Source organism: Lissotriton helveticus, chromosome 10 (assembly GCF_964261635.1).
Source record: "Lissotriton helveticus chromosome 10, aLisHel1.1, whole genome shotgun sequence".
NCBI classification, from domain to species: domain Eukaryota; kingdom Metazoa; phylum Chordata; class Amphibia; order Caudata; family Salamandridae; genus Lissotriton; species Lissotriton helveticus.
Window position 1 is genome coordinate 1,110,038,984 of NC_136071.1, and position 27,127 is coordinate 1,110,066,110.

Below are 27,127 nucleotides of genomic sequence, written 5' to 3' on the forward strand. Positions count from 1 at the left end.
CTCAATGCAAGCAGCAGGTTTCTCAACCCGAGCAGTAACAACCTGCTGCGACTGTCCGCATTGAGAAAATTCGCAGAGAGGTGGTCTAACGTTGGATTTTCCTCGCTCGCGCTCACCAACTTAACGATGGCAAGCCACGAGAGTGGAAAAACTCAGCTCCGTGCCACTCTGCTGGGTTTTTCGTAACTCTGCATTCTATGCGGAGCGCGGCATGGGGAAAACTTCACAAGCGGAGTGGTGTTTACCTCCCAGGCCTAGTAATTTATTGGCACAGTGCTTAATTTGAGCGTGTGGTTTCCGGTACTGGGTACCGGCACTTAACCCCTTCACTGCGGCGGCTATTCCGCCGCAGTGCTAAGGGGGCGGGGCAGGAGAGCGGCGGGCGCATGCTGGTGATGGAACCGCTCCGTCACCAGCGTCGGTTACGCTGTGCTTATGACGGAGCGGTTCCGTCATGGCCCGCCCCGCTCAATAGAACGCTCAGCGCAGGCGCGAAATCCGCGCCGCGCAGGCGTGCCGAGCGGGCCATGACGCAACCGTCATCAGCACAGCGCGACCGCGGCTGATGACGGAGCGGTTCCGTCATCAGCAGGGAAGGGGTTAATGCCAACACCAGCACTTATGATAGCTGTCACATGGTGGTGCTGTTTGTCTGCTTTCGAGTTGAACACAACAACAGTTGTTTATTCATTCAATATGCATTAAAAGTGACTAATATCTGGCTCCCAAGCCACTCTAATAGCTTTGGGGGCCTGGAATACGTTGCATTGTCACAACTCCTGGCTAGCCTAAATCCAGACAGAAACTCTAAACGAGAAGAAGAGAGGGGGTGTTGTATTTCAGAGATGTGCCTTTGAAGCAAGAGATCCCTTTTGTCACACAAGTATACATATTGAACTCCTGATGGAATTGAAATGAAAGTTTATGGTTGTCCACACGTGACTTGATAAAAAAGTACAATAATGTTGTCCACAATTGAGTTCATTTTATTTTTACACTAATGATTCCGGGCGACGAAGTTAATACTAATGCTACATCTGGAGTGTCAAAGTTTTGAAACTGGCAAGCGCCATTAAGTCACCAAAGTTAGTGGAAGCAAAATGAAAGTGCGCGTGGCAGAAAACATGGTGCCCGATGTAGAGTTTGGCGAATGGATCCTCCATCACAAATGTGCCAAATATCCTGTCTGCCTTATTACATTACAACCTAATGCACTTATTATAAAGGCAGGTGAGATATCTGTCACTCTAAATTTGGCCCAGAGTCTACTTTCCATGAGGGCAGACAATGAAAGCAAAAGAAAGGGCTGATGCCACGTCCTTGAGGAAACCTGAATGTCGGTAGGATGAGAACGTATGACCTGGCCCAGTATTTTGTGACAATGGAATTCAACTATAAAAAGTGGACACATCAGCATCAACAAACCTAAATCAATGTCACAACCTTCCTCAATACCAAACCGGCAAGTATTCTAAATACCTGTATCTCACCCTCCACATATTCATTTGACAAACACAGAGAAACATCTCAAAGTGCCAGTTTTGGTAAACACTACTGAGAAACAACTTAATTCCCCCAAATATGGTCCTCTTAGTTGATCAATCCAATCGTAAGATTGGACTACAAGGGAAAACTTCTTAGCATCTACAAGATAACAACGATACTCCTGAAGAAGGTTTTGAATGTGGAGGAACGTGTACATTCATAAGAGTAAAGAGATCTAACCTTATCTTTCCCATTATAAGACAACTGCAGTGTTGCCCCCAGGGAAGCCTGAACACTTCTGCATCAAACCAGCAGTGGACATTTATAAGAAATTCTCACTCTGTGAATAATTGGACTTCCCATATGATTGTACACTTCTACTGCTATAGAACAGCTACAGCAAGAAAGCTGAAATGAGACATCAAGTTTTCGCTGCAGTAGAAGCCCAATGATGACCCTAACCTATACTTCATAGAACGTCTTTTTGTCTACAGGAATCAGATCACTGTCTTGTTGTTCCAGACATATCTACCACCCTACTTAAGCTCCCCTCTAACTGAACCATCCATCCCTTATCATCCAATGGCTCACTATCTTCTCCCATTGGTCAAACTGCTACCCTACAAATCCTTAAAACTAACCTAACCTAAAATCTGTTTTGCTTGGATACCCAATAAACCTACTGTGGGCCTTACTCTGAAACCTTGCACTTTCTGTGTGACCTTTGCGTGAGGATAATGATAAATAATTAAACTTAGACAAATTCTAAATGTAGCTAAACATGGCCGGTACTCAAAATGTTCAGGTAGTCACATGCAGGATTCCCTTCGCTGCTTCCCTCACTGTTTGACTATTACGGCATGATTCACAGCCTGCTCTTCCTAGTATGTTTGTAGAGCTACAGAAGTACTAAAAAACCTACACATTCACTATACACAAACTGCACTTTTGTAGTAACGTACACTTGTGAGTAAGTTTACTACTTTTCTGTATTCACAAACTGCACTTTTGTAGTAGCTTACACTTCTGGAGTAAGTCCCTACCTCCATTATTTTCTATCTGAGGGTGTTGCGGTACCAATGTCTGGCTGGCCATACTACAAAAGTACAGTTTGTGAATACTGAAAAGTAGTAATCTCATTCAAACATGTAAACTTTCTCGAAAGTTACCTTTATGAACCTGGCCCAAAAAAGAATAACCAGTTTTTATACTGCACCTTGCATCATTTATCTACCATTTCTGTGCTTAATTTTTCGAAAGAAAAATGCTGAATATCAGGCCTGCCCAATACCTAGGCTGCCTACTCTTGATTTCATCTCAGGCCTCTTTCATACTCAACCCTATACACCTGTCTCTTTCACTATTGCATGTTCTTTTTGTCCCCTGCTTCATACCTTTGTCATTTTTTCCTCTCTTTCTTTCCATCTCAGGACTATTTCTTACTCCACCCTATACATCTGTCTCTTTCACTATTGCAGGTTCTTTTTGTCCCCTGCATTATACCTTTGTCACTTGTTCCTCTGTTTCTCTTCCTCCTTCTTTCCACCTTTTCTGCCTTTCTCTGTTTTGCCCTAGGCCATATTCTGAAGATAAGCAAGGAAGAGAGAGAGAGAGAGACAGAGAGAGACAGAGAGAGAGAGAGAAAGGGAGAGAGGGGGGAGAAAGAGGAAGGGAGGGAAATATGGGCACGAGAGATGTAGAAAGGGAAAGATAGTAAGGGTCTGTGTGTGTGTGTGTGTGTGTGCTCATGTGAGCATGCATAACCCATGGTGTGCATGTGTGTGTTGTTGTGTCCTGCTGGACACAGTCTCATGTTTTACCAGACACTCCCACGAGGGCTGGTCCTTACACCCACCCCACTCCCATCCAACACACGCGTCACCTAGAGCCCACAACTTTACATGTGTGTGTGTATGTGTACATGCATGTGTGTGGCATGTACAACCCACGTGTGTGTCCTTCCAATCTCATATGTACTTTTCAATGGTAGTCTCTTATTTTACAAAAATTCTCTGTATTGAAAGGGTGCAATTGCAGATAATATTGAAGGAAAAAACTGATTGACTCAAAGATTGGAATAAATATCTATTAGAACATTGGAATGTTGAGCACTGCATCGTAAATAATGGATTGCTCCGGGCTTCCACTGGCTGGTAAAAGCCCGGAGAGCAACACTCCACTGTTGGTTTTGTTCACAGCTGCTGCTGTGAACAAAGGCCTCTTGGACCCGAGGGGAATTAAACCTCCTCGGGCTCCGAGTGGCTTCTGTTTTTTAGTAATTAGAACATTCTGCCCTCTAGGGATGGAATGTTCTAATGGCCTTAGACCCGTTCCAACAGGCTCTATCAGCCATTAAAGGCCCGCTTCCTAGTAAAAGGCCCTCGCATTTGGCTCAGGCCTTTTACGCTGGAGCGGGCCTTTAAAGGCCGGTAGAACCCGCTAGGTCAGGCTCTAAGGCTATATTGAGTGGTCATCCTGGTTCTAAAAAACAGAAGAAAAAGAATACCATTTCGACCTATGTTATAACTTTACTTGCAAATTAAGTTTTCCCAAATGTGTCTTCTTGCTTGCACCTCACAGAAACTACAAAGGTCATATCATCTCCTTGGACTGTGATCCAGTCACGATTCATGGAAAATTGAACTCTCTCTTTTCATTCAGGTGATTGCAGAAGAATTATCTGGGAACGATGACTATGTGGAACTTTCATTCAGCGCACGAAAGCTAGATGACAAGGTAAATTATTTGCTAATAACCTCATTGAAACATGTCATATAGAATGCTTGTGTGATTTTATAAGATTTTACCCCGCAGCTATGCTCTCCCCTCATCTTGCTGTCATTAAATAATCAGAGAATCCTCATCATGGCTCAAAACAAGTCTTTCCCAATGATGAGAAGTAATTAAAGAAAAACAAGTAATCTAATTAAAATTGAGACAATCTAATTATGCTGGGATCTCATTTGTATGAAAACTGTGCCACAGATCAGACATTATTTGAAAAGCGATCAATTCTAAGCATTCAAAGCCGGGGTGCTCCCCAGGGAAGTCGTACCGCATCGCTCTATCCATGTTCTATAACGATAATCTTTATCAGACAAACATAAGAACCCGGAGTAATGTCTCTGAAGTCCTCGCAACCTCACATCTCTCCGCTAAGGAGAAAAACACAGTGCATTCTGCTTCCAATTTCCAATGCTTTATCATAAAAGCGCATTAGCTATTCTGTGGAATATTCTGTTGATTGACATCAGGGTTGTTTCTATTGTAATGCATGTAGCCACTTATGGTTGGCATTCCGTTTTATATTGGGAAAAGTATGGGATCAGTGGGTGGTAGGAAGTTTGTGGATCCTAGCAGATTCACAGAAATGTGAGGAAAATGCGTGATTTTAGCGAGAATTTTTAGTAGGAAAATATCGTGTGAGTGCTGCTAAACGCGATTGTTTGTGTGTTTTTCAAATTTACCTTGTTTTGTTCTGCTGATCTTTTTGAAACTCACGTTGCTTATTTTGCACAGATCCTTGCACTAGGTACTTGCCCCCAGGCTTCAGGCTCGTGTGCTCCGACCCCGGTCCACCACAGCTGACGCTGCTTGAGTGGAGGGCGGACACACACGGCCTGACACTCCCCCTGGCATGCCCGACGTTGGAGCTAGGCGGCAAGCGGAGCAGTATATAGCCGGCAAACAGAGAGCGTGCAGCCTAGTGTGAGTGCTGCTAAACGCGATTGTTTGTGTGTTTTTAAAATTTACCTTGTTTTGTTCTGCTGATCTTTTTGAAACTCACGTTGCCTATTTTGCACAGATCCTTGCACTAGGTACTTGCCCCCAGGCTTCAGGCTCGTGTGCTCCGACCCCGGTCCACCACAGCTGACGCTGCTTGAGTGGAGGGCGGACACACACGGCCTGACACTCCCCCTGGCACGCCCGAAGTTGGAGATAGGCGGCAGGCGGAGCAGTATATAGCCGCCATGTTACGGCCGGGCAACGCGCGCGCGAAGCGGGCGCGCCACTGGAGCACCGGAGGTGCGCCAGAGGTAAGCCCGTCTGCGCCCGTCCGCGCCAGATCGTGCCCAGGGCCTAGTACTATACCCTCCAACCGTTCAATACCCCCACTTTACTCAAGGGATTTTCTGCTTCAATTGAGACAGCCCCCTCTGCCGTCTAGCGCCCATTCCATTTCAATAGGGGAATCACGCAGTCATTGCATCCACTGTTCGTATGCACTATCTAGCCATAAGCCTTGTCAATCCACGGATCTCGATATTAGCATGGCCCTGCTGAATTGCAGGTCCCTGCCCAAACATGCTCTCGAAATAGCTTTACTCCTGGAAAACCACCAAATGGAGGTTCTGTTCTTAACTGAAACATGGCTTTCCCCAGACTCAGGCCCAGATCTCGTTCAGGCCCTGCCCCCGGGCTTCCTCATTCAACATCTTAATCGATCGAAGGGAAAGGGAGGAGGGATAGCTATAATTTATAAAGATCATCTCTCCTGCCGCCTTCACGGTAGCCCCTTATTAGACTGTGAAAACGTCCATTTTTCCATTCAGCTGTCCCCTTGTGATTCACTCTCTGGGATCCTTATCTATCGCCCCCCTGGCTCTATTGCGTAGTTTTGCAGTTCCCTTTTGGAAACCTCGTTAGCCCTGTCCAGTACTCTTCCCAATCTGATGATCCTAGGAGATATGAACATCCATTTTGATAGCCCAGGAGACAACCTAGCTACGGAACTGAAATTAGATCTAGCGGCCTATCAACTCCACCTGGGGAACTGCCAACCCACCCACATAGTAGGGCATCTCCTAGACCCTATATTTTCCAATCTCCCCGAGCTTAAAGTACTGGCACCCCTTCCCGTGCCCTGGTCTGATCATTTCTTGATACTGTTTGGTTGGCAGATTCCCGCCACCCCTCGCCCTCGGTCGGCCCTTAGTACGCTGACCCGTCCCTGGTCGAAAATCGACCTGGAAGAATAGAGGAATATCCTTGAACTTTCTCTTCCTACATATGATTGCGACCCCGTATTAGCAGACGCTCAGTTTTCTGCATGGATTGTAAGCTCATTGGACATAGTCCTCCCTAAAAAGCCTGCCCTCAAACCACGGAGAAAGGCCACCTCCCCCTGGTTTACTAAGGAGCTTCGCCTCCAAAATAAACTCTGCAAAAAAGCAGAAAGGGCATGGAGGAAAGAATTTGATCCCCCAAAAAAACAAGTCTATAAACATATGATTCTAAATTATAAAAAGGTATTAAAATCTACGCAGGCTACCTTCTTTGAAGAAAAAATTAGATCATCATCTAATTCATCCAGGGAAACCTATCGCATCGTGAAAAAACTTCTTAAAACCCCGGACCCTCCTCTCCCCTTGGACCCTTTTAATCATCACTGTAATGAGCTAGCGGAGTTCTTTGACCTTAAAATTCAAAATATTCTGAGGCTTCTTCCTCCATGTAGATCGGTCGATCCGGTTGAAATGCCTTCGTCAGCATCTCAGCATTTTGCTCATAGCTTAGAAATATTCTCTCCTATTACAGAAGATACTCTTCTTCTTATTCTCCAATCAATTAAAAGCGTCTCCCCGCGGGATCCAGCTCCGATTAACATCCTAAAGCTAGTTGCACCTACAATCCTCGCCTCAATGGCCAGACTGATCAACATCTCTCTCAATACAGGGCATTGGCCCTCCGAACTGGAAGAGGGCCATAGTAAAAGCTCTTCCCAAAAAAACTAATCTTGATCCCTCGGAATTGAGCAACTATCGGCCCATCTCCCTACTTCCAGGTATCAGCAAGGTGGCTGAAAAATACGTTAATCGTCAGCTATCTGCCTTCCTTGAGTCAGGGGACTTACTCGAGCCTTCGCAGACAGGATTCCGCCTGTGTCAGGGCATGGAAACTGCAATTATTGCGATGGTAGAAGAGGCTAGAAAGATCCTAGATTCAGGGGGATCAGTGGCAGTCATCCTCCTGGATCTGAGCGCAGCCTTTGACACCGTGAACCACTCTACCCTGATCCACCGGCTCAAGGGTTTGGGAGTTACGGGACTTGCCTTGTCCTAGCTGAAATCCTTCCTCTACAGCCGCTCCTTCCAGGTGGCTGAGGGCAGCTCCCTTTCCAATGTGACTCCTGTACACTGTGGCGTTCCTCAGGGCTCATCTTTGAGCCCTACGCTTTTTAATATGTACATGTCTCCTCTTGGAAAAATCGTTACTCCACATGGTGTCAGACTTTTGACGTACGCTGACGACACCCAGCTCATTGTATCATTGAGCCAGCTGGATCGTCCCCCTTCGGATATAACTAGTTGGATGGATAATTCCCATCTCAAGTTAAACAGTGACAAAACTGAGATTTTGGTCATGGGTAACCAATCACACTTCCACCCGGAGACCATGTGGCCGCCCTGTATGGGTCCACCACCGACCCCTAAATCTGACATTAAAAGTCTGGGTATCTGGTTGGACCAAGATCTGACATTCAATACCCAAGCCAGGAAAACCGCGGGACCTGCTATGGCACAAGTTGTCCAAAATGCAGCTGCCAGGCTCCTCACGGGCACCAAGAACAGCTGCTCAGCGAAACCCGCTCTCAACTTACTTCATTGGCTGCCTATTCAGGAAAGAGTGCATTTTAAGTCTCTATGCACTACTCATAAACTTTTCCATGGCAAAGCCCCCCCCCGTACTGAAGGATCTCATTGTACCCCACAAAACCAACAGACCCTTACGCATCTTCACCTGGCTTCCATGCCCAGGATCAAGAAAGCCCGATCGGGGGGTCGTCCTTTCTCTTATAATGCTTCCAAACTGTGGAACTCCATACCACTTGCCATTCGTGCCCAGCCTAATTTTCTTTCTTTCCGAAAACAGTTGAAAACTTGGTTATTCCCTTAAAAACTCCTTTTTCCTTCCGTTAGTTCACTCACCAGCGCTTGGACGCTCACGGGCAGCCATGCGCTTTAAAAGTCTTATTTCATTTCATTTCATCGAGAGAGCCAGGCAAACTGCACCCCCTGGAATTGCATGCGACATTAAATTGCCTTGTGTTTTTAGGGTTCCCAGGTTGCCGAATGACCAGAGACCAAATAGTCTTGCCATTCACTAGAGCAAGTGAGAGGAAATAGGGTTTTACAAAAATATTGCGCCTGATGTGAACAATTCGTCAATCACCTTTACAAGGTTGATGATATAGTGGTAGTGGTAGTGACACTAGCAAATGCAATGTTTTTGCAGGATGACAATCTAAGCCTTGATATACTGACACACAGCTGTTGTAATAGGGTCATCCAGGTATCAAACATATGCTCCCCCTCCCTGTGTTCTCCCTGGCCTTCCCATGCTTCTGCAACAATCCTCAGAATCAGATACAGTGGTGCCAGATTGTTGATGGATTATCCTTTTTAAGTGCAACCTCTTAAAGGTTTTGGACATTGATTTCACCATACCTGTGTAGTTGCAAAATCCTAAGCTGTTTTTTTTGTAATTATTTGCTAAAAATAACAATGTATTATGTAACCATGCATTTACTATGAAATGGAAAATCAATTTGAGTATTTTTGTAATTTTCAAAATATGCAAAATTGTAAATTGCCTTTTGTTTATTTTCAAAGTCTTAGTACAAATGCCTATTAGTCTCCCCCTAACCCCCCACATGTTGTGGTGTCTTTGTGTTGGGCATATATATCTTACACAACTTTAATTTGAGCAATATATTCTAGACATTTCTAACACAATTCCCAAGCATCTAATCAGAATCCCTTGTGAGAGGCAGCTTCGTGGCTCTTTTACGCCCCTAACCCTATTTCCAGGTTATTATAATTTTTATGAATATTCAAATTTAATTGGAATTTTCCAGACTTAATTAACTTTGTAACAATTAAATGAAAAACTGAACTACAATCGACATCTACTGCAGGATCGCTATATCGATATTGGTAATCTGTATTTTAGAGTGGGTGTATGAAAGGTTTTATCAGGGTGTGAGGAGGTGCATCAGATGATTGCATGGATGATGTCATCAGTAATGTCATTTGAGATGTCATCAGTGATGTCACTGAGCATGTAATGAATGATGTAATATGTGACGTCATCAGCAGTGCATTGTGGGTGCGCGAGTTATAGTTAGCTCTACTAACTATAACAGCCGAATTTCTCTGGTTTTATACGAATGAAACAAGGATTTTTAAATGCTAATTTCTAGCTATAACGTCAGGGGACCTATGTTTTTTTCAGTGAATTTCCAAGGTTTTTTAAATGCTAATTCTGTGTGGGATTTACAGGAGGTAACAGGAGGGGAAGTTAGCCCCCAACGTCAACCTTGCGGGCCAACTACCCCTCCTATTACCTCCAGTAAGTCCCACACAGCAGGATTGCTAACTACGCATACCAGGTCTTGCCCCACTTTTCAACCACTTTGCAAACGCGCCCCCTGGCAGCCAACTTGTGCTCTTGGTGCACTGCTCCTCAGAGGATGAAGTCCACTTGTGTCCTGAGGTCCTCAGGACACAAGAGGACCTCATCGCCCCACCAGCAATGCGCCAAGGTGTGCGTTTGCAGAGTGGTGTAAAAAGGAGCGGGGCCTCAGACCACCTCTCTGCAATCAAGCTCACTGGAGCTTTTTGGAGGTACCTGGTGCGCTAGTTGGGCCCCAGGGACCCTCAGTATTCAAGGGGAATTAATTCCCCAACTTAGAACCCACCAGGGGGTGCGTTTGCAGAGTGGTGCTGGGAGTGGGTGGGCCTCCGGTGAGATGCCGGCTTTTTAAAAAATATTTTTTTAGAAGGTGGGCTGTGTGGCTCACCTTCTTTTATCATTTTTGGGGCCCTGGGGACCCCATCTCCCAGGGCCTAACCCCTTTTTATATATATTTCTTTAAACTCGAGGGGGGCCCCCCTCCCGAGGAAAATGTAGGCCCTAGGGACCCCATCGAACCGTGTCATGGCCAGACATTTATTTTAAGTGTTTATTTTAGTGTTTAATTTTAGTGCAGTGTTTGCTATGACTGGGCTCCCGCCCTGCCAAAGCAAACGGCAATGTCCTGGGGGTTGGCACCCCGGGACATTGCAGGAGCTGGCTATGGGGGGTGGCGGTCCCAAGGATCATTGAGGGCTCTAGGAGGGAGGAGGCACGGCCCCCTCCCTACATTTTGAAAGCCCCAGGGAGGTGGTGGTCCCTGGGGCTGGGGGTCCGCAACGGACCCCCGCATTCAATTAAACAATGCCCCGGGGAGGTGGTGGTCCCTGGGGCAGTGTGGGGGGCTCAAGCCCCCATCACACATTATTTATTTTAACCCCAGGGAGGAGCGAGCCCCAGGGCTTGGGGGGCCCGCGAGGCCCCCACACATAATTAAGGATTGCCCCGGGGAAGTGGCAATCCCCGGGGCTGCTGGGGGGCCGTGTGCCTCCGCGCATAAACAATTAACCCCAGGGGAATTTGTGGGCCCCGGGGCTAGGTGGGCCCCCACAGACCCCCGCTACATAAATAAGCATTGACCTGGGACCTGGTCCACCCGGGATCTTTAAAAAATGAAGCACGGGAGTCCACACTTCGTTTTTTTGGGGGGTTTTTTTTTACCGGGTTCACGCACCCAGCATGACCCGACCAAAAATGCAAAAAAAGGAAAATTGGTTTTTTTGGGCCTGGTGTCCCTGTGGGACCCCCTGAGCAGGCCTGGGGTTCGGGGTGTTTTTACCCTGCCCCCTTTTCTTGTTTTTTTATCCTTCTCTTACCTTTTTCCTTCTCACTTGGTCCGAGGCAAAAGATGACTGTCAACACTTCCTGGTTTGAAGTGTTGGGAGCCAATCAGAGACAAGCTCGTGCTCGGGAGGGCTCAGCCAATCAGATCTCACAATTATCAAATATATATATCTGTAAATCTTTAAATAACTCAAAAACTACTGAACGGATTTACATCATTTAAAAAACATGCGTGCTCTCTGCACCAAGAGCTATCTCCATGCCAAATCTGGTGTAATTTCGTGAAGCAGTTCAAGCTGTAGCAGTGTCTAAAGTTTCCTATTGAAATTAAGATGGAGAAAACACATTTTGGGACCCTCCTTTTTTCTCAGAGAATCACCACGAAACTTTCAAGACAGGAGCTGACCTAAGTGAAAAATTAGTTTTGAAAATTTCGTGAAGATTCGTCAAACTGCGCCAAAGTTATTGGCAAATCAAAAAACACTTTTCCTATGGAAAGTAGGTTCTAACGATAACTACCTACTGGTACTCCACAAATTCCGGTAACTTGCTGCGAGCTGTCATCGGGCGGTTCGAGTCGGGACACTGAAAGTCCCAAATCTCCTTTCCGCCGTTCGTGAACCTCAGACACAAACAACTTGAACGCCTCTGTGTGCAGACGAAAAGTATTTTAATGGCAAGAAAGCTTATATATATATATATATATATATATATATATATATATATATATATATATATATATATATATATATATATATAATATTAAGTACTATAAATTATTAAGTATTATTTTGCCAGTGTTTTGGTACATTTTGAATGTTTTTATAACATTTTTAATCATTGCTTTACATTTTTTCCAGCACAAAAATGATTATAAACCTTTTTAATCAAGTTTCTCATGATTTTCTATGTGTTAGGATAATGAGTATGTTTTCTTCTATAACCCTCTGGTTTAACTACTCTCTCTATATTTTAGACCACCAACCTAATTTTCAGTCATTTCAACTTCTGTGCCATTGTGGCTCCGTGTCGCTGCTCTACGGATCATGAAACTCTCATTTTGAGTTACTTTTCGGGGTAGTTGAGGGATATGTTTAGGGCTTGTATAGACAGTATAGGTTGGTGTTTTGATGTTGTTAACTCTTTTAGTGTTTGGTTGTTTTAATATTAGACGTAGTGCGGTAAACCTTGATGTATTGTGTAAGTTTTAATTTCATGATCTTGTACAGTGTATCACATGTATGTTATATAAAGCTTAGGGTCCAATTACGGTACGGCCCGTAAAGGCTCTGACCTCCTGTCAGAGCCTTTAGGGCCGCATCGTAATGGGCAGGTCGGTTTACTTTCCGACCGCCTCATTATGTTGGAGGCAGTAGGAAAGTTAACCTGCTTGTCATTCCGGCTGGATTCCGACAGGCTCGGAGAGCCAGTCCACCAGCAAGTAATCTCAAGGGCGGGCCTTTCCGCCCTTGAGATAACAATTCCCGATTTTCGACATGCTTTCCATGCTGGTTTGTCCGACATGGAAACCGTGTTGAAAAGCGTGTTTGGGGGCCCCCAACAGGGCCCCCTTTGGTGCATGACCTCCTGCTAGAGGCTGAGGGGGATCCCTGCACCTTGTGGCAGGCACCTTGAGGTGCCTGCCCTGGGGTGCAGGGATAAACTTCACCTCCTATTTCACTATGGGAGCATGCATTACGGCCGGTTTATGGCCGTAATGCATGCTCCCATACTGAAATATAGGAATGCAACTGAAAAGTGTTTGTCGCATCCTAATGAGGTGACCGGGTCCGCCGACCGGATGTCGGTCAGTCCCATGACCGAGTCGGTGTCAGGCGGAATTGATTCCACCTGACATTATAATAAGCCCCTTAATGTCATTTTGTAATGTTTAAGTGGTTATTTATGTTGGGTGGGTGAGTACTGTGTTAGACTCCAGGATGTTTACAGGTATTTCATAAGACTCTAGGATTTCTTTTTCTTTCTTTTTGGATGCATTTATTTAATTTTAAAGGAAATAGGTTGGTTATACCTTAACTAAATGATTTTTAATTTCCTTAATTTTTTTGTTTTCTAGAGCAGTTTATTAATTTTATTTTTCAGGTTTTAAATGGTTTCTGATGAGTGCTATTTATACCTATGCATATTTTTTGTGCACTTTGATTTTTGTCCGTTTTTAAGGACTTTGTTTTTTTCAATTTTTGTGGATTTTTTTGGTGGATTACATCGAGGTCATGGGCATCACTAACAGAACTATAGCATATATTTTTTGTCCGTAAGCCACATTTTTGATTGATAGTAATAATTATGAAAGTAAATTTAATAAATAAATTACTTTGTTCTTTTGTTGTTATTTCCAGTTGAATTTCAGTTTTAGTTGGGATATTTAGATTGTATACAATAGAGTTCTTGCTCTGAATTCTGGGTATGGTACGCTGTGGTTGTCAGTAGCTATTTGTACTTTGCTTTGTAGTATTTCAAATATGTCTTTTGTTTGTTTTGATTCTTTTGGTTTTCATTGGGTTATAGATTGTTATATTCTAAGTTGCTGGCAGCTTTGTTCTTTTTTTTAAATTTCTAGTGGTAGATTGAAGAATTGCTTCAGTCTGGTGTGCCTTGGAAAGCTAAAGCCACCCTTCCACTGCTTTAATTGTTTCAGTTTACTCTGGCATGGCACTGTTATATACGTTCCAACATGATGTGTGGCATTTGGGTTGGGGCTTGTGACCAGAACCGTGCACTTTACTAAACCAAGTATCTTCAAAATAGTCCATTATGGGGCTTAGTTTGTCTTTGTGTGATTGGTAGCATTATGAACCTATTAGAAGGTTGTAGTGCTTTGCTATTTCTGTTACTGGGACGTATGCTAGAGCAATTCATTTTTTAGTTCTTAGGCAAATTGTACGTTTGTTAAGTACTCCACATTTAGTTCAGTTTTTTGAAGGGTTCTCCATATGCTCTGGTTAAAAAGATAGGAACGGCTCTGAATAGATGCAAGTGTGCATATTTTTAAAAATGACCAAATCATTGCTTTTTCAAAGTCAATGATTACTTTTTGAGGGATATTTGTTGTGGAAAGGTGGAGGGAACGATTTAAACATAGTGTCCATCATCCACATGTTGCTTTGTATTTATCTGAGTAGGTTGTTTTCTTTTTCATAAATCATTATTCTTCAATCATTGTTAGAGTTGTCATACATAATGATGTGTTCCTCGTTTTCTGTTGTAGTTCAATTATCAGGAATCTTTATGTCATATAATTTCTTTGCAGAGGTTACAGTTGTAGCCTAGTTCTGGCTATAAGTCTTTCTTAAGGTTGGGATACCTGGAAACTGCCATATAGCATAGTCAGGAACCTTTGTCATGATATGTTTTAAAACAGCTTCAGTGGGTTCCTATGAATTAGTTCTGTTTTCCATAACATTATGCAACATATTTCTAACTTTGATGTTTGTAACATTTGGTGGGTGAGTATCTTATGTAACATTTTGTACATGTATTTTTTAGTTGTAGCCCTCCAAAAACATATTCACAAAATATCCTGTACATTTCCAATGTATCTTTTCTGTGTTTTTGCTCTCTTGACTGTAAGAATATTCCATATGGGTCAATAGCAGTTTTCCTTTTTTTAGATTTGATGTAAGTGCATCTTTGCAACATTATATCTGTGGGTTTCATATTTATATATTAATTATTTGTTTGTACTAACTATATTTTTAATTGGCAATAATATTCAAACATTTTTTTCTGATGTCTTTCTATTTTGATGGGACAGTTGCTTGATTGTTTTCATCTTTAAATAAGATTTTTCTTTAGAGTAATATGTTTTAAAAATTGTTTTGAGGTTCTTTTGCCTTCATTTCTATTTTTGTTTTTAAATTAAATAGTGCTTCTGGTTTTTCTACATTGAATTTTTTTTTTTTAATGTTTGTTGAGTTTGGAGTTTAGAAAGATGATATTCTTATTTTTGGCTTCTATTTTTCTGTTGTGCTCTGTTTTATTTGCTGTATTATGAAAATATAAATAAAAAGCATTGTATTCATCTTTAGGTTTAAGTTAAGCATTTGTCCGTCAGTTATTTGGTTATAATTTACTTATTTTATGTCAATTACTTTTCAGGGTTGGTTTTCTTTTCTGTGTAGAGTCCAAAAAAGTGTTGCTTTTATCTTCTATTCTATTCTTGGCAGTTTATAGAGCGCATGGCTATCCAATAGGCCTCCTAGCGGTAAACAACCAACAAGACTCTAATCCATCAGCTATTCCAGTACAGAACACCAGACAGTCCAAAACCACAATTAAGTAACTAACCATACCTTCAACATCTTCCTAAAGATGAGTTCGTTTTCAATTTTGCGTATCCTAATTGGTAAGGAGTTCCAGAGCTTAGGGGTCAGATAGGGAGAAGGAACAACCTTTACTTCTTGTCCTTTGGACTTTTGGAGTCACCATTAACCATGAGTTTGCAGACCTCAAGGCCCCAGCAGGTACATAGGGCTGCAATAAGGACTGTATCAGTTGGGTTTTTGTAGTACACCCTATCAGCAATACAAATGTCCTTAAATTGTATCCTTTGTTCAATTGGTTAACCAGTGAGGTCTAGAATCTTTCTGAGAATTTTAAGCTCACCACAGCAATTTGCTGCAACCTTCCTAGCTTGAGCTTAAAGGTGAATTTGCAATCCAACAAATTCCTAGCTTTTTATAGACGTTTTAGGGATGGGAGGACTTCCTAGGGATCCCGCGGCAAAGTAAAGGCCAGCTGTTGAAATGATTGCCAACCACCATGATCTCGGTTTTATCACTATTAAGTTTGAGATTACAATTGGCCATCCAGCCTGCTACTTCCCTCAAGCAGGGTCTAAGTTGATGCACGTTTGAGCAGTTCCCTGGAGTAAGGGACATAACTATTTGGGTGTCATCTGCATAGGTCCCATTTGAGAGAGTGAAGGCTTGTACGATCTCCACCAGAGGGCGCACATAAAGAATAAATAGATTCAAGCTCAACAAAGAGGCGCTCCACATATCAAGGAACATATCTGCAAGTAGCATGGTTTATCAAATACGTGAAAGCTCCTGTCCTGAAGAAATTATGTATACCAGTTTAAAGCAAGATCCCTTACACCTACATTTTTAAGTCCTGTATAGGAACGGGGTATACTATAGTATCCAGCACCATACTTAGATCTAATATTATAACTGCTGCTGAGTCACTCTTGGTCAAGTAAAATTTTAAGTTGTTCCACTACTGCAAGAAGTGCCGTCATGGTTTTGTGTCCCAATCTGAAACCTGTTTGTTTGGGGTGAATGATCCCATTGGTTTCCAAGAATAGTGGTGAATGCTGATTGACTTGTTTCTCCAACATCTTCCCAGCCCCCTGATATTAAAGAGATTGGTCTGTAGTTTGTGGGTAACAGTGGATCTAGAGTGAACTTTTTAGCAGTGGATTTACCACTGCTTTAAGATAAGTTGAGCAGCTCTTGTAACACTGTAAAGATTACTTCCACCAACTGCTTCACAATATAAAGTGGAGCAGGGTCTAGTGGTGAGCCTGATTTGACCACATTGAACAGAGCCAGTAGATCTTCTGCACTGATAGTTGGAAAATATGGAAGTGATTCCCTGTGATGCTTAGGTTGCCAAATAGAAGTGAACAAATGTGGATGTGTAAACTTTATCAGAAAGAAATAGGTATATCAGTGACCTTTTTAAGAAAGAAATTAGCCAAATATTGGCTGCATGCCACCATAGGTGAAGGTACAGAGCAACAGGTGAAGGAACTGTAAGGGATTTAACTATTTAAAAAATATTGTCTGGCTGAACTTGAAGCCTTATCTACTTTAGATGCATAGTAGGTAGACTGGGCCATATTAATCTCAGAATGGTACTTTTTTACCTGTTTCTTGTAGTCCAGTTTGCCCCTGCAGTCATAAAACTTTCTACTTTTCATCTCCAGCCTTTTAATGTCTTTTTTTAGCTCCAATAAATGAGAATTAGACCAAGGAGATAATCTATCCTGTTGTGCACATTTAAGGGTTCTAAGTAGAATGGTCTGATCCAATGAAGTCTTAATTCAATCAATATATTTTTGTGTTGCAGTAGAGGAGGTATTATCACCTGATTCAGGTAGGAAGTTACCACTCTGGAATGCTGACGTATTTACTGTAAATTAATGCACATGTTGTGTCATGTTTATAGTGGTTATTTAAATAGTAAAGTGTTTGTATTAGTTATAATGTTCTTCTAGTTATGTTTTCATTTTTTTCTGTTTAGTAGTTATTAGGTGGGCGCTAATTACTTTTTTGTTCTAATATTATTTATATGTATATGTTAAAGTTATGTTTACTGGAATGTATTTATATTCAATTATTATTTTAATATGTAAATAATTTTATAGTGGCTTTGGGTGTTTTAAAGAGGTTGTTTAATGGATTTTTATTATAGTTTTTTATTTAGTCATTATCAATATTTTGATTGTTGGTTATGTTATTTACAGTATTTGGGTAGTGTTCCATATATTGAACGATGTAATGATATTGTGTTAATCTTTATTTTTTGCTCTCAATATTTGGCTATTTAGATATCTTTAATGGTGCTATTTCTGCAGTCAATATTGGTGTTTTTATTGCTTAAATACAGGATGACAATATTATTGTGAATGAGTTTTTTTCGCCAAAGTTTCTATATTTTGCTATTGGTCTCCCTATTTTGTAATACAATCCCAGAGTGATAGTAAGAAATTGTCCTAATGCTGAGTAGTGCCATATATCAGCTACTATCATTCAGCAGCCACACACAATGTATTTTCTGATCCTAAAGGTTCCATCTTAGGGAGTCAGACTGGAGAATCATACATTTGCAGCTGCCCAACACTGATGTTTAAGCCCTGCAGCTGAAGGCTTGTGGAAAATTTGAGTGTCAGTGAGTAAAACACCTGCCTCCTGATATTCTTCTCTTCCTTGGTGAGGCATGGAGCACCAAGGAGTTTGTAAAACAAAAGTAAAACTTTGCATCAGGAATGTGACTTAGCCTCACAGATAACCTTGACAATGGAGAGCTATTTTTTAACCTATGAGGTAAATTACTATTGTAGCTTATTTACTAGTTAATGATTATGGTGCTTTAATGTTACTGTGCACTATCTCCCTCAGTTAATTGAAGGAACATAGAGTCATGGCTCTATTCCCAAACTAGTACATTAGGAAAACAGTCACAATAGAAGCTAACAAATTGCTACGCTTTTTAGAACACTGCACTGGTTACTGAGGGCATTATGCCTCATTATCTCTCACCTGCTATGATCTTCAGCTGCTTTTATTTGGATTTTAAAAACTGGCAGCAGTGGTTAGCAGGTAAGAATAGGTAGCTTTAGGTTTTGGGCCAAGGTGGCTGTAGGGCAATGTTCTATTTATGTTCAAGGCAGTTTTCGGGATCGCCACCAGGTTCTCTAGGTTGGTCAGGATGAGGTGCTGTAAGAGAAACACGTTTGTACTATGAATTTATACTGGTAAAGTGAGATTTTATGATTTTAACTGACATTTAATAGTATGTCTTAAGTTTTTATACTCCGCTGTGTATAAACTGTCTTTTCTCTGAGCTTTTTTGGCCATATATCCTATCAAATAAAGTTTTATTGATTGATTGAGGTGTTCTAAGAAGGTGTTTCCTTATTTGTATTCTATAGGCTTTATTGTACTAATCAATGTTCTCATATTTCGATGAGATAGATTTCTCATATTCCAAACAGATCCATACTTCTGTTCGAGTTAACATTGAAGTGTTGATTTGATTTAGGTATGCAGATGGAAAACGGGGATATACATTGGTCGATTAGCTCAGCTTGAAGGGAGATATCAACATCTATGCAGTTTGGAGCCATAATAACTAGTTCATCTTCTTGACCCATATAGTGGGGCAATGGAAAAGCCCCCTGTTGCAGCTATATAAAGATGGCCGTCTCTTCACTGGAAGCCTTGGACCCTATAAGGCTTTGACAGAGGGGATCTCCTCTCCAATTCTACGTCACCTGTTGTTATGTCATGTTATGTTAAAAATAACTTATTAAGCACACGTACACCAGGCGGTTTCTTGGCACTGGTTGGCATTCAATGAGTAAGTTTGTAGCTTCTTTCTTGAAAATATTGAAACCCTTTGGCAAGGCACAATGGTGGCATGAATGAGCTACTATTGCCCAGTTGACCTGAAAATCTATATTTGCTTTTCTGCAGAATGGTGGACATTACAGTAAAATAGTAGTAAAATAATACCGCAAGTTTTCTGGTGCATCTTCAATCCCACGCCTGTCTCATTTAGCCTTTCCAGCTGCTTCTGCTGATGTGCTTGTGTACCTGTAAGAGTTCCTCAGAGGCTCTGTGTTAGCTTGTGAAAAGCAGTAGTACTCTGCCCACCCGTAGTTACTTTTACATAATCAGCGTCTGCTCCCGCTGAGAGCACAAACTACTTTAGCGAAGTCAAGGACACTAAACAGTAGAAACACTTTTCTGAAGATGTGAGATGCTAAAGGGAAAAAAAAGAAGAAAAAACACAGATCTGCCTGAAATTCAAATTGTTTATGCTGATGTATTGAGCACCCGCTTATGAACATGAATATTTAACTCTACCTCTGGCAATGTCCTCGGAAAGCCTCAGCCACAGCTGTAGAACTGCATTGACTCCGCAAAGATTTGCGCTACCGGCTTAATTTGATCACAGATTTTTAATTTTTATTAAAGTTTAGAACTTGAAGATTATTTGATATGTTAACTATTAATTGCAGGGCGTGGAACATCGCGTACTTATGTAAGAAGTAAATGTCACTGAGGGCAATCACAGAGGGAAATTGTAGATATTTGAACTACACTCACCTCAGGCCCTTCCCAGTTCCTAAGGATCTGAAACTGGGGTAAACTCCCTTGTGTGATGCTGTAGGGAAATTAGTTTTCCCTTTATGATTCTACAACACTACACAAATAAATGCTAATAATTATAATATGCAAATGAAAGTCCACAATTGTACAACACATTTGCAAAGAGCTATTGGGCTGCAAAACCAATGAAGCGCTTGAGACTGTTCTCAGTCCCAATGGTCCCTCGCTTGCAAATGATAATGCAGTGTTCAAAGGCTACGAGGAGTAGGCAATCAGGGGAAACTAGGGGAAATCTAAAGGTATGGCAATTAAAACATAATAGCTGATACCTTTTTTTAAAAAGGAAATAAAAATACAAATAAGTGTGTTTTCTAAGATTGTTGGAGCAGAGCCCATGTGCAGGTCCACAGAAAAGTATCTGGACAACCTCCCCCCTACCTGTTATTACTTTAATGAGCTGAAATAGACTATGTGGAGGAAAAGAAAACACCTAAGCCAGAAGGTTGTTTTGCTTTTACCTGCCGATTTCAGACACATCTCTCAAGAACAACACACCTATGCTTGAAGAATGTTAGGTATATATTGGTTTAAAATTACCTTGGGACATTGGAGAATACAAGAAAGTCATGGAAAGGCTAAGGGGCATACCAAAAAGCGGCAGCAATATTTATCTCTGACCGCTTTTAGCGTGACAAATCCTAACGCCGTCTATCGCCGGATTCTATCGCCCGGTCAGTGCACTATTAACAAGGCGCATCGCTGAGGCGATAGAAATCAAGCAATAAGTGGCGATAAGTGGCAATATCACTGGAGTTCCAGTGATAGAGAACAGCGTTAGGGAAAATATTGTAAATAAGGAGATGTGGACTCAGGATAATAATCCACCTCCCATGATAGATATGGCATAGTCGTAAAAAAAGCAGGTGTAAGAAACCGGCGAAAAACCTGGTTAGCGCAACTTTTTATGTCGCTAGTCAGGTTAGCGATACCCTTGTAAATACAGAGAAGCTGTGTTAGCGATGATATTCGCAGTTTTTCAGAAGGGCACGCCTACCTCGAATCGCAAAGGAAATGGACTAATAAGCATGGATTCACGCGTTAGCGTGTCCTTGCTAATAGGGCGTTAAAATTAGCGCCGGTTTTTATCCGAAAACGGACGCTAAAGCGGTGAAAATTTGAACTCTGAGCCTTGTTGATATGCCCCAGAAAGTGTAATCTGTACCCAAAGGGTGAGCAGTGAATAGAGTAGTGTTAATTAACAACATGGGTACCTGGATCTCTCCTCCTCCTTTAAGGTTCACAACATGCTAGTACAGTTAGACTAAAGGCCTTGTTACGGGTTTGGCAGTCCTACAGCGCATGGTGCAACATGCTGTCCTCTGTAGGAGTGCCAAACCTGTGGCACAACCGCCTGCCAGATCAGGAGTTCCTTCCTGGTCAGGCGGGCGTTCCTGCTGCAGTCTGTTAGGCTCATAGACAAGCCTAACATGCATACTGCCTTTCTCAGAGCGCCGACTGCACCTTCTTGCACAGCTAATGCCACTCCGTGCAGGACTGAGGTGCAAAGTGAGGGGGGTACCACATGTGCCCTCGCATGCACCACCAGAGGTGCAAGGTGGCCCTGCTAGGACCCACTTTGTTGCCTCTCTGCCACCCTTTTCATGGCGGTCTCACTGCCATGAAAAGGGCGGTTGAGAGCAACTTGAAATATTCTTGGCAGTGCTACTGAGGCATTGCCAACATATTTCTGCCTCTGACCGCTGCAAGACTGCCCCAAGATCCTTGATTTCTGGCGGTCGCAGCGGTCCTGTGGTGGACCGACCGACATACTCATAATACTGTGGGCAGGCCAAATAGAGCTCTTCTATCCTCCTAGGGCCGTCAGGATGCAGTTCCTTCCATACAATGTGGCTCAGCTATGGCACGCCCTCCCCCACAATCGAAAACTCCCTGACAATGAACTCAGGTTCTGCTAAAATCATGGCTATTCGACAACTGATCTCCCCCTTGAACATAGCGGGTGGATTCTGTGTTGCATTTGCCAGCGCTGGGATGCCTACAGGTAGCCATGCACTATATAAATACAAATATAATAGAATGGAATAGAATAGATGCACCTCAGGTGGATAGGTGAGCAAGTTGGTCCTGGTATCCTCCGGGTTCTCAGAGCAGTTTTTTGCCAGAAGTCCTGAGTTTTGGGATTTGGCTATCTGGGAACCTTCAGCACAACAACCAATGGCCTAGGACGGCTTGGACACCACTTGAGAGTTCAGGACTCACTGCGGATGGGTCCAGGTGTGGGTTAAAGGTGGTGGGAGGCTTCTGTGTCCCCATGCTTCTGAATAGGAGGGCAGCAATAAAGCCCTTGGAGTCACTTAGGTAGTTCTACGTCCTGTGGAAGATGTAGGGCTGGCCTCCGAAGGTACAAGGCAGATTCCAGGCAGCAAAGCAGTCGTTCTAGGTACAGCAAAGCAGTTGTGAAGAGTGCACAGCAGGTCACAGCAGCAGGCAGTTTGCTGAGAGTCCTTCCGCAGGTCCAGAAAATGAACTGAAGAGTGGGTCTAAAGGTCCAACATTTATTTATAACTGGTTCCCTTTCCTTTGCAGTTTCTTTGAAGTGCATGGTATTTCCTGACTTCCCTAACCTGGCTCCAAGCTGGTTGCAGTGACAATGTGGAGGTGATAAGTCCTTAATATGAGTCGGGAGGAGGACAGGAATACACCTTAGGTGATTCAGCGAGGGAGATCTTTGATGAAAATGTGACTATAGGACTCCCTCTCTGCTCCTCAATGAGGTGAACAATCCCCAAAAGTAGGGGGTTTACCTCCTAGAACAGAAGGACCCAGATTGAACCGAACGGCAATTTGGTATTGTATGCGTAGAATTGCAACGCCTGTGAAGTATATGTAGAGAAATATTGTAGGGTCAAATAGGGTCCAACCTGGTCTTGAAGAAAGCCCTGGATCCCATTGGGGCCGCCAGAGGGCTGAAACATGTCGACCTGAAAATTAGTGGATTTAGCAACATAATAGGGCTCTTACTGTCCCACTTGCTCTTGTTTTTAATCATCTCTCTTCCATTAAAGAATAAATATTAGTGAGTTTTGACTGGTAGGTGGTAGGGATTTTTATAGGACTCCTTTACCTTTTTCCCCTTTGGTCTCCTTCTAATGACAGACTTGCAGCCCTAAATAAGGGGGCTCGTTCGCCATTAGAGGATTCTTTGGTGAATGTGGGATGGCCGATGATGAAGCCTGCTAAGTGTGTAAAGCTATCCCGATAATTTTTTTACACACCTGTGAAAATCCATATTATTGGAGGAGTAGAGTGGCCAGTCAGTCATACTTTTGGTGAGAAAGTTCCTACACAATAAGGTGTGAAAGCCCAGCAGTAGGGCTAGAATTATAGGGGCCCTTTTGTTTTTTGTAGTTGTACTTTCAAGGGAGAACACAAACGGTTGTCCCTCCAAAAACCTCTCCCACTCGCTCGGACCCAAAACCGGTGGGCTCTACTGTGGTAAATAATAAAAGAAAGATGTCTTAAATAGGCCATATTTGGTACAACCAGTGCTGGCATTTCTGTACATTCTTGGACAAAAAATGTGTGGATGATTACCTGTCTTCAACAGAAAGTACTAGTTCTAATTCAGGGTACATAAATGCGTCTTGTATTCTTCAATCAGGAACCACTCCGAAGTGTGTACGTGTGTCTCAAGGCTCATCACCCCATCACTCCTGGGTGAGCCTAAACAATACTTGAGAGAAGGGGGGGAATAACCACACTGCTAGCATTAGTTTCCCATTGCATTGTAGTAACTGTAGCTTGTAATGTTTTCAGTAACTCACAAGTGAGACCGTGTTCCATTTTCACCATCGGTTGATACAGGAAGTGCTGCTATTTAAGTGCAGTTCTACACTATTAAGGACTACATGTACCATTATGCCTTGGGAGGACGTGTGCAGACAGTGTGCTCTCCCCCAGACTGTTTAATTTTAATTGATTAACAAACACTATGAATGCATCTGTGTGCTTGGAGTGGTACGGAACTTAAAGATGCATACCAATTACCCATAAACTTGATTGGTTCATGTTTATGAGTGCCAATTAAGCACAAAACATGTGCTCAAGAATATCTAGTACTGGCTGTGCCAACACTGGTTGGCAAATACTTGAGTAACAGCGGGCATGGGCACTATTGATTACTGCATTTACCATAATTCTTTGGGAGAACTATTGCAGGCAGAGTTCTCTCTTCCTCCACTGTTCAAAGTTATTCTGCTGACATTCAGAGGAACGGCATTCCACAAGCAACCACTAATAGGATACTTGACCCAGTATCCGATAGAAATGTTAAAGAAGAAGAGTCCATCCAATAGTCATTGTAGCATCAGAAAGGATGAGAAAAAAAGGAAGGATATCCTACATAAAACCAGTTCTGCTCTTAACTGGGAACGGGGTAAAGATACCTCCCTCTGCTATGACCACTTCCTGTTAAGTGTGGCATATTTCTGGCTCAGAATGCAACATTGTCCCAAAAATCAAAATGGACCGAATCTGTCCTTGATATGTGTGTCTGTGTAACCCAACCCAAAGGTGTAGCTAATAACTGAATACACTCCCCTTCCAGCCCCTCTCCTAATTTAATTAGTGTGGGGGGGGGGGGTTCCATCTGGCTGAAGATCAAGGAATTCAGGCTGACCTGGGTGTTATGAAATGTGTTCACCTGCCTTTGAAGTCCAGCTTATCTCCCCAGCCCCCTTCCTCTTCCCGGCTTCTCCACGAAGCGAATCTCCTCCCACCAAATGGCTGTATTGTTGTAGCCCCAGGCCTCTTCACAGCTAATCAGGGAGCAGGCTACCAAAAGCTGACCAATCAGAAGAGGCTACTACAGGGCTGTTTTAGTCAACTTCAGGATAGTAAGTTCTAAAACTACTTTCCTGTAATAGTTTAATAAAATCCAACTTTGGCAATTTGTCAGATATAATCTGACCATTAATTTGATACCTTTAATTGGTATTGCTAGCTAGCTCCATTGCAAAGATAGACTTTATTAAATTTAATAAAGACTTCCCCACGTTAGCCTATGTGGCTAGCAGCACTACAATATGAAAACCAACTTTGGCTGTTTTTCATTACCAGGGCATATAAATCATCTTTTATATTCTCCCTGCTTTTTTTTATAACAATGCACCTTACACTTGGGGCACCTAGGGCAGATCTTAGAGGTGACTTATCTATACTACTATTATAAAGGAAGAACTTTGCACCTTTGAGGCGGGTAAACTCGGGAACCACAGCGCCAATCCACACACCCGATACATCATTGTAATCGTCAGGGTGTGCAGATGGACATAGGCTATATAAAGTATAAAAATATGCGTTATTTAAAAAATGAACATAAAAAAAAGTAGTCCCTTCGAAGGAGCGCCAGCCGCGACCTGCGTGCTGACATCAGGAGCGCGGGGAGGAGCGGCGCCCAGGAACGGGAGGAGGAGCAGTGGACATGGCGCGGGGGAGGAGCGGTGAGGACCGGCGGACAGGCGGGAGGAGCGGTAAGCGGCGAGGAGCGGTGAAATGAGGAGCGGCGGCTGAGGTAAGGCTCCGGGCAGGCGGGGGTCGGGGCGGGCGGGTCCCGGGCTGCACGTGCTGAGTACTGTTGTAGTTACAGGTGCTCCAGGCATGGTTCTGCACACTGCTGTGACTACAGACTGCAGTTTAGAGGGCACTCTGTGGGCGAGGGGCAGGACTCTGCCCACAGCCGGGGACGGGTCCAGACACGCTCAGTCACGCATCCCTGGCGGGCCGGGTCAGGTGCACTGACAAGGCCAACTGCAGAGCACGGGCAATGGCAGTACAAAGTGGCCGAGGGGCGACGAGAGGTTGATTAAATTAAATTAAATTAAATTTCTCTCAAGAACAACACACTTATGCTTGAAGAATGTTAGGTATATCTTGGCTTAAAATTAACTTGGGCCATTGGAGAATACAAGAAAGGCATGGAAAGGCTAAGGGGCATACCAACAAGCGGCAGCAATATTTATCGCTGACCGCTTTTAGCGTGACAAGTCCTAACGCCGTCTATCGCCGGATTCTATCATCCGGTCAGCGCACTATTAACAAGGCGCATCGCTGAGGCGATAAAAATCCAGCAATAAGCGGCGATAAGAGGCAATATCACTGGAATTCTAGTGATAGGGAACAGCGTTAGGGAAAATATTGTAAATAGGGAGATGTGGACTCAGGATAATAATCCACCTCCCATGATAGATATGGCATAGTCGTAAAAAAAAGTAGTTGTAAGAAACCGGCGAAAAAACTGGTTAGCGCAACTTTTTATGTCGCTAGTCAGGTTAGCGATACCCTTGTAAATACAGAGAAGCTGTGTTAGCGATGATATTCGCAGTTTTTCAGAAGGGCACGCCTACCTCGAATCGCAAAGGAAATGGACTAATAAGCATGGATTCACGCGTTAGTGTGTCCTTGCTTATAGGGCGTTAAAATTATCGCCGGTTTTTATCCGAAAACGGACGCTAAAGCGGTGAAAATTTTAACTCTGGGCCTTGTTGATATGCCCCAGAAAGTGTAATCTGTACCCAAAGGGTCAGCAGTGAATAGAGTAGTGTTAATTAACAACATGGGTACCTGGATCTCTCCTCCTCCTTTAAGGTTCACAACATGCTAGTACAGTTAGACTAAAGGCCTTGTTACGGGTTTGGCAGTCCTACAGCGCATGGTGCAACATGCTGTCCTCTGTAGGAGTGCCAAACCTGTGGCACAACCGCCTGCCAGATCAGGAGTTCCTTCCTGGTCAGGCGGGCGTTCCTGCTGCAGTCTGTTAGGCTCATAGACAAGCCTAACATGCATACTGCCTTTCTCAGAGCGCCGACTGCACCTTCCTGCACAGCGTGGCATAAATGCCACTCCGTGCAGGAACTGGGGCGCAAAGTGAGGAGAGTACCACATGTGCCACCGCATGCACCACCAGAGGTGCAAGGTGGCCCTGCTAGGACCCACTTTGTTGCCTCTCTGCCACCCTTTTCATGGCGGTCTCACTGCCATGAAAAGGGCGGTGGAGAGCA

General features: G+C 43.2%; 1 protein-coding gene across 1 annotated transcript in view; it reads left to right on the forward strand.

The window, feature by feature from the left end:
• CPNE4 (copine 4) overlaps window positions 1-27,127 on the forward strand; it is a 1,493,383-nt gene that overhangs the window by 802,552 nt on the left and 663,704 nt on the right. Inside the window, exon 5 of the mRNA XM_078663874.1 lies at window positions 4,147-4,221. Within this exon, the coding sequence (XP_078520000.1) occupies window positions 4,147-4,221 (75 nt within the window). The remainder of the gene's footprint in view (window positions 1-4,146; window positions 4,222-27,127) is intronic.